At 31.6% G+C, this 9,007-nt stretch overlaps 1 protein-coding gene across 2 annotated transcripts; it reads right to left on the reverse strand.

Annotated features, from left to right (window-relative positions):
• Positions 1-3,209: 3,209 nt before the first annotated feature.
• On the reverse strand, positions 3,210-5,103 carry LOC110019330 (the record flags this gene model as incomplete). 2 transcript variants are annotated; one of them, XM_020716959.1, is given in 3 exon segments in its annotated part: positions 3,210-3,433; positions 3,512-3,684; positions 3,998-5,103. In XM_020716959.1, coding segments are annotated over 3 exon segments (1,334 nt in total), but the record flags the coding sequence as incomplete, so codon positions are not given.
• Between the last annotated feature and the right edge of the window lie 3,904 nt (positions 5,104-9,007).

Below are 9,007 nucleotides of genomic sequence, written 5' to 3' on the forward strand. Positions count from 1 at the left end.
ATACATATATATATATATATATACATATATATATATATATATAAAATTGATGAGTAGTATTTCGAGCCAAAAGGAGTCGAACACAGAAGAACAAATTTTTGTTCTGTTTGGCTCGTTAACTTAGCGAACGAGTCGAACATGAACTGTTTTGACAATCCTACTTGATACCTTAACAATTGCTAGAGAACCATATAGAATGTCGACGAAAGAATATAAGATTTGACAGTTTAATTGTAGGGCTGATTGGTTGAAGTTCATTAAATCAAGTTTGTTATTTGTACAGAAGAGTGATAGAATCATGAGAGCATGCATAGAGTAAAGGGAATTGAAATAAGTAACTATGAAGAACCAGTAATACTGTTAAGAGTTGATGATTTTTTTTTTATCAACGAGAAAGATCATCCATGCTCTCCAAGATTGATTCGAGCTCATGTCACCATTAGTTCAATGCTAATGATAATGATGTGGCAAAGATAACATTCAACGGAAGATATATGTATGAGTTTTTGGTAACGCCTTTCAGTTTCACTAATGCACCAATTATCATTATGAATTTAATATATATATTAGATAATTTCTTAGTTATTTTTTATCATATCTATTGACGAGCATACAACATTTGAAGATTATGTTGGAAACACTTACTGAGCATAAGTTGTTTGCTGAGTCATCGAAGTATGTTTTTTTCATAATAAAAACAATTAAAACAATATGCTGCATGTAACAAGAGATAATGAGCATTGAACAAATAAACTTAAGAAGTATCTTTGTCATGATTCATATAAATAGTTCATGGGGAATTAGTTTCGGTAATAATCATCAAATGCGACTCTCCAGCCCACCAAATAGGAGCACTAGAGCTCATCATGGCTTGCCGCTAATGCGTGTGAATGATATTTCATATTCATGCGCTACACTCTTAAAAATGTGAGTGTGTTAAAATAATAATGAAACACTGAAAAAAAAAAAATCAAATTAGGATGAGAGAACTAACATATCAAATGTTGCAAACATATGGCTTAAGTTATGCGGTTTAGTGAAATCCACCTATATCCATGATCAGAAAATAATCAAATATTTCACTAAGATTAAAAGAAATGTTACATTAATGATTTTTCTTCATGTAAAGCTGAAGATAATGATAAATATTGCTTTCTCTAGGAACAATGATTAAAAGGGAACATAACCACCTGCTATAAATTTGAAGGTTGCATGTGGGCAAATAGATGTCATTGCTCTTGCAATTTTACACTTCTTTCCTCTTTTGTAGAGAGCTTGTAACTAGTATTGTCTAAGCTTCTCTTTTTGATAGAACCAAAACTAACTACACTTTCATCTTTTTAAGGAAGAAAATGATATTCCTTAAAAAAAGAGCCCTTTTACACCTTTGGTTTCTCTTTCAATCATCCACTATGTTTTTTTATTTGAGGGATACATGTAAGCTATGCAAGCATCTCCTTATATAGTGCTTAAAGCTAATAGATAAGAAATTTGTATAGGTCAGGTATTTGGTTTTAGGTAATACACCTGTAGAGATTATATTTATGGTGACATGCAATAAACTTGTGGGGCTTAGATAGATAGTTTTAGGTAACATGCTCCTAGAGGTTAGGTCAAAAAATGATCCCCATATCTTAACATTCTCTGGCTTAAAGATAAAAACTTATTAATGTATCTATTTTATGGTTGGTCTCTAAACGCTTGTCTGTGCTGCACCTCATATCTTAACTTACCATAAACAAGGATTTCTTAAGCCTCAACTTTTAGCGGCTATCAATTTTATAATCATCTCCATAGTGCGTGCTCTAATAAATGTTCTTAACTCTAGCCTTGGTTGATGTGGGCTTTATTATTAATTTTTAGTGAAATTTGAAAGTATTGATTTAAATAATATCAATGGAAGTCTTATATTAAAAAAATTAGTTTTTAGCTTTGTACAATTGGAAAACATTCTCAAGGGCCATCACTTTTAAAAATTAATAAAGATTAATTTTGGTTGGTGTAAAAAATATGGGATAAAAAGCACTATAGTTAATCGCATCTTCATGATTCCATAACTATAGATAATGAATTACGAAGTAGCTTATTCAGCTGTGCAGTACTTATGGTGGCTTTGTTTTATATAAATAAGCACAACACCCAACAATATCACAACATAGCCAACTAAAGCCTAAAAGTATGTATAAGCTACCATGGATTTCCTTGATAGACACCAAATGAATAGATATTGGCAAAAATCGAGATTAATAGGATGATCTATAATGAAACATTCACGCCTTGAAACTTACCACTTTCTAGACATTGTGAATGCATGAATGGTTGGTGAGTAAGCGCAAGCATACAATTTAGAAAGTCATTTATATTTCCGTATTTGATAGCGTTTTATACACCAAAACAACATATTAAACTGATTTGTCTACTCCCAAATCCTTCTTTGATCCTTACAAGGGTGATTTGTAATTAAAATAGCCAATCATAAATAATATTACCTTAATTCCAGAGAATTGGAAATAGCTAATTTTATTTCTTATTCAAAGTTGTTTTAAATTATGATTTGGGTAGGCAACTTGACCTGCATTTATTTACACGTGCAATTTCTTATTCTAAGGTTTTAAAAAATTCATGTTCATGCAAATTTTCAAAGACTTCATGTGCATGCAATTTTTCAAAAACTTCATGTGCATGAGATTTTCCTAAAGTCCTAAGGTATTATTGTAAAATTTACTTTTCCTTATGTTGTAGTTCCTACCTTATGTAGCAATGCAATTGTATATTGGTTAAGCTTATTCAAAAATCTATTATTTGAAGAGTCGATTAAAAACTCATTTGCAGCATTATAATTTATTCCTTTTCTATTCCAGGTGTCTATCTCTCCATTCATAAGCTACCAAGTCGTTATTTTCAAATTAATTCATGAGACCATGAATCTAAAATCCAAAAAAATTATAGCGGCATTTACATATACAGCACACAATTACATATCTCACACCTAAACTTTATATTTACACGCATAGCACTCAAATCCTTAATATCACATAAAAATAGTACTATTATCACTTTTTAAAAGTGAAATACCTAATGTTATGTATTTAAATATGAAAGTTTAGGTGTCAGAAATGTAAATACATAAGAATTGTGTGCTAGGTATGTAAATTTCCAAAATTATATGCAACATTTGACTGATACTCATAAAGTTAAGAGATATATACCCTTGGATTAGCTTCATAAGCTGAGGACACAATTCTGCATCCCTCAATGCTTCAATCCTTTTAGAAATTGATTCTACTGTACGAATATGAACTTTAACGTGGGTGTGAAGTTCTCTTATGGCTACTATTGTTCGTTCTACGGCAGACGGTTCCTCTCCATAAATGTCATGATGACTCAGCTGCTCGCATTTCCTTTCATATTCGACTCGCACCCATTCTCCAGCCTGTCAGTAAGAATTTTAGTAGTAAATCATCAAACAAAACTTAATTCTTGAGCTAATCCTCATAATTACAGGAATCACCTTTACTTCTTCATACAACTTTTTCTCCCATTCATATAGTCTATCCAGAGTGGCTTTATGGCTTACTGGGATCATGCAGTAGAGGCCATTGTTGTCCTCCTTTGAACTAGAAGAGGATTGCCCGATTTTTGATGTTGATGGACGAACAAAAGTAACTGGGTTCATCATCCTTGCTGTTGCTAGATAACCATGGTTTTATTCTTATAGTTTCAGAACAACATTATAAATATAAATGAGAAAAATATCAAAATAGTCCCCTGACTCTTTACAGGGGGTCATTTTAGTCCTAGACTCTTTTAATATAGGCTGAAATTGTCTCAACCATGTCTATTTCAGACTCAATTTAAGGAGTCTCGGGATTAATTTGGCACTTTTATATACTCAGGGACTAAAATGAATCCTTTAAATAGTTAGGGGACTGTTTTGACACTTAAACATAAATATTATCAACAAATGTTAAGAATTGCTTATCATGAATAACTTTACCTGCTAGCTCACTTGAAACAGTAGAATTTCGAACTCTGCTTGCTTCTAGGATTACCGAAACCTCACGGGCAGAATCACAGATTCTCATGAACTGGTTCTCGATATCTTTCATGGCCTCTGCCATGCTCGCCGGCCTTCTGTTCACATATACAGTGTAACCTGGAGTTTCTTCTACACCATTTGCTCCTCCCAATTTTCTTCGATTAGGTGTTTCGAGATTCACTGTACCTCCAGTTTCTGATTCTGCGGTACTTTCTGAACCTGGTGACTTATTCTCTAATTCTGGCACTTTCTCACTAGTTTCTACTCCATCATGCTTAGATTCAGATTTTGGCTTCTCATTCTTTTTCTCACCCTTCCAAAACTTTAAATTTTCTTTATTTTCCTCACCATCCACATCTTCTAGTTCAGGAATTCCTTCTTCTTCTCTAATCTGCCTAAGCCCATCTACATCATCATCATCATCATCTATTATTCTCCCAAAGCTTGAGGGGTACCCATAAGAATCCAATGAGAGAAAAGGGTTCCATAGTTGGTCCCACTGCATATTGTTGATCCCACTATGCTGATCCATGGAATAGAAGTTTTCTATCCTTCCAGTTTCTTCTGCTTCAGGCTCTTCCTCAACAGAAACTAAAGGATTTCCACCTAATCTCAAGAAATTAACCAGGCTAGCAGGGCTCTTCTTAGGCTTTATCTGTTCTGATTTTAGTGATTTTATAGGAATTAAGTTTGAGGTGAAGAAAAAGTCATGGTCGCAATCAGTATCTGTAAACTGACTAAGAGCAGCTGAAACTCTTCTTAATGACTGAGCATAAGCAATATGATCAGAAGCAAACCTGTTTCTTTGCTCCATTGCCTGCTTTATAAAGTTCTTTCTGTCCCTGCAAAGCCTCATGGCTTCCTCATCGTCACGTTTTGAAGCTGTGCATCCCATATCTGGAGAGCTAACACAAATATGAATTTGCTGTAATGAAAGAGAAGAAACACTACTGATTTGGAAAAGGTGGCTTAGGTTCTGTAATTTTGTTCACAAAAAACTGAGGTGAGATATGCTCGTTAGCAGTGTTTTGGTAGGAAGGGATTGTTTATTGTTCACTATATGTACCGAGATAATGACTTTAGATTTAAGACTGATATGAAAGTGACAAATTATTTATGGACATTATAGTGAAAATGTTGGGATAAAAAAGTTAAAGAGTAAATGCATTGTCTCCAAAAAGTATTTTGTTTCATTGGATTAATGATATGTGGCATGTGTGTATTATTTGTCTTATTCATTCACTGTTTATAACATTTTTTTTGGGAAATTTACATACACAATTCTTTTGTATTTACATATCTAACACCTAAAGTTTTATATTTACACTTATAACACCCTGGTGTTATAAAACTATGCATGAAAAGGCGAATTTCAATTTTTAAAATTTCATAATGATGGTATGTTTGATGTCATGTTAAGGATTTGAGTGCTATGCATGTAAATATGAAAGTTCGGGTGCTAAATAAGTAAACATATGGTATGCATGTACATGCCTCCTTTTTTCATTTTTTGGTTTATGTTACACAGTATTTATCACTCTTATATTATATTTATGATTTATGGAATTTGAAGAAATCTAGCAAATGCGAGTGAAGCAGACAGCGTTAATAAACATGCAAAAGTATATAAAATTAAAGCAAAAAGAACTTAGGAAACCGCACCAATGGTAGTAGGCATGACTCTGAAAGCTAGTATGAATACTTATCCCCAAAGGAACTAAAAAAGAAAGCCCACTACCATTAAGGGGCCTGTAAAGCAGGAAAACCATATCTCAGCCATAAAAAAAAGTAGAGCAAAAATGTCGTCAAAAGCAGAAATTTCCAAAAAAGAAAAAAAAAAGGAAGCTCTAAGAAACAACCGTTAGGTTTCCTTGTAAAGGCTCAGATCCTGATATGGATTCATATTCAAAATTCTAAAGAAAATGGATTAAGGTTCTGGGATTGAATATTGTCTGCATTAAATTTATGACTTGCATTCTTACTTCTAAAGAGAAAATATGTGAGATGGTTAATGATGAGCAACCTAGGAAAATTAAACGAGGTCTTGCCCCCGGGCTTTTACATCCACCTTTGTGTTTGGTTGTTAGTAATGATCATATTGATGATATTAGTTTTTACACTAATTTACATATATTTCGTATAATTCCTATGTATTTGCAAATCAAACATCCAAAGTTTGATAAGGTAGTGATGGTAGTATTTTTGATGTGAAGTGTTTAGGTGGTATGCGTGTAAATATGAATGTTTAGGAGTTAGACATCTAAATACATGAGAATTATGAGTTATGTATGTAAATGCCCCTAGTTTTTATTGACATCACCTCATTTTGTTTATGATTTTTTTTTTTAAATTGAAATTTTGTTAGCGGAGCAACGTTCCTACTCTCTTAAGCTTCATTTGTTAAATGACCAGATGCTTGAGATTTAGGAAGAGTTCTTTGTTTTTCAAAATGAGAGAGTGATATGAGAATTTGAAATCATTAAGCATGAAGATATTGGATTCATGATTGTTGAGGATGAGTTTGACGACCCCTTTTTCTTTGATATTGGATATGAAGGGGTGTGTGACTGTCGAGGATGCGCTTGGGCTTATCTTTGAAATATCAATAGAAGTTAGGAAAATTTTCATACATATCACACAATTCTTATATATTTACATATCTCTAACACGTAAAGTTTAGTATTTACATTTATAGACTTTTAGTGTCTTAAATTTATGCGTGAAAATGTGCATTTTACTTTTAAAAGAGTAATGGTGGTATTTTTGATGTAATATTAAAGATTTGAGTGTTATGCATGCAAATAAGAAAGTGTAGGTGTTAGATATGTAAATATATAAGAATTGTGTGGTATGAATGCAAGTGGCCCTAGAGGTTAATGAAGTTTAGTTTTTAATCGTTAGTATAAACTTATGAGTGCTGGAAAAAGTAATTTAAGTGGGTCTTATGATGAGAAATAAAGCATATGTTAGCTAACAAGATATTGATCAGTTGTCTCTCTTTATGACTGACCAACAGTGAAATGAGAAAAAATAAAAATAAAATAAAAATTTGGAGAGAGAGGAGACAAAGTAAAATGAGCTCAATATTTATTATCCCCAAATAAACCCTTACAACACTTGCATAGTAATTGTCAAGTATAGGAAGCCATAGATAAAATATTGAAACAATAGTTAATAGCTTGTTATATATAATCTTGTGGCCAGCGCAGTTATTGAGGAGCTTTTGCTTGTAAGTTATTATTCATGTTTAAGGCCATATCAAGTTCTCATGTAGAGAGAGGGAGGAAGGGAGGGGGGAGATAGAGAGAGAGAGAGAGAGAGAGAGAGAGAGAGAGAGAGAGAGAGAGAGAGAGAGAGAGAGAGAGAGAGAGAGAGAGAGAGAGAGAGAGAGAGAGAGAGAGAGAGGAAATATATATTAATTTTGGAAGGATGAGAGGAGCTTGTGGCTTAGTTCTTCATGGATGGAAGCCTTGGATCAACTTGGATTAAGAGGAGGGAGAGGGAGTGTGCTATTGACACTTTTTTGATTCAATCTTTGAAGTAGAATTAAATTGAATAAATACAATCCTAAGTTTATTTTATTGTTTATAAAATTTTAAAACTATAGGATTAATATGATAAAACATGATTGATACAATCTATTATCTTATTATAACCATAAGACAAGTTTAGAGCTAAATTATTTTGAATTTTATTTTTTGGTCCTAGAAAGGCTTCAAAGGTAGTTAAAGGGTGAAAGAATATAATGCTGTGGGTTCCAATAAAATTTTTGCAGACTTATTTTGAATGAAAATTATACTTATGATTATATTTGGAGATTTCTTGGCTTATTGTTGTTTAGAGCCAACACAGGAGATTGAATGCTTTGTTGAGTCTAATTTTAAATTCAATTGATGTCCTTACTCTGTTTATGATCGTTTGATTAGCTAATCAAATAAGCTTGCACCCTTATAGCAACTTAATTGTTAAATAAATGACTTTGAACATCTTACTATTAGAATCATTTATGATCATAAATAGTATCATTTAAATTTTGTGAAGAAACCTGTTAAAAAGTTTAATTAAAGCTTAATCATAAACAATATTGTGAAGTCAAAGCTTTCTAAAAAAAAGATTTGAATTTGCTTGAATTTGAATCGTTACAAATCTCAATTCAAATCTCACAGCACGCTATACATCGTATGGTTCGAACCTTGCAATTTGCATATTGAGCCCTCGAGTCAATCTTTTGTCACATTTGAAACATTTCGTGCTCTCAATTATAATACTTGAATAAGTAAGGCTTAAAGCTTCGTTTGAATCGAAGTTCATAGTCATGTTCGAATCATATCCGAATCTAATTCTATTCAATTTTAGAAGTTTTGAACTTTTAGAATTATGTTCAAGCTCAAGTCATCCAGATTTGAGCTCAATCCATATTGAAATTATGAAACTATCAACGAGCAATAAATTTTTATACGAGCAATTTAGTTTTGAAAAAAGAAATGAAATTTATCAAATATAGTTTGATGAGCTTTAATAAAAATAATAGTTAACAAATATAAGAAACTATCATTTTTTGAGGATAATGTCATTCAAACCAAACTTTTAGGCGCGAAATAAATATATAAGGAAATATATAAAATCAAAATTCCAAATGTAATTTTTTTCTTTATTAAATAATATTTTTTTCTTCATAAGTGCGTGAGATGTGAATTATAGAAAAATAATAAAATATTTAAAAAATCATTTGGGTTTTATTTGAGATTATTTTTAATTACTTTTTATTATAAGAAAAATAGAAAAAAATAAATATTCAACTTATAAATTAACTTGAAGTCCTTTCACCAATTTTTTTTTTTAATTTACATTTTAAATGTTTTTTTTTTTTTACTTTTAATTTGAAAAATAATTTTAAAGTAAATAAAGAAACTGTTAACGCCTATTATATATATATATATATTCAAAATTTTGTGCTGCACAGTTCCA

Source organism: Phalaenopsis equestris, unplaced genomic scaffold, assembly GCF_001263595.1.
Source record: "Phalaenopsis equestris unplaced genomic scaffold, ASM126359v1 Scaffold000054, whole genome shotgun sequence".
Lineage (NCBI taxonomy): Eukaryota > Viridiplantae > Streptophyta > Magnoliopsida > Asparagales > Orchidaceae > Phalaenopsis > Phalaenopsis equestris.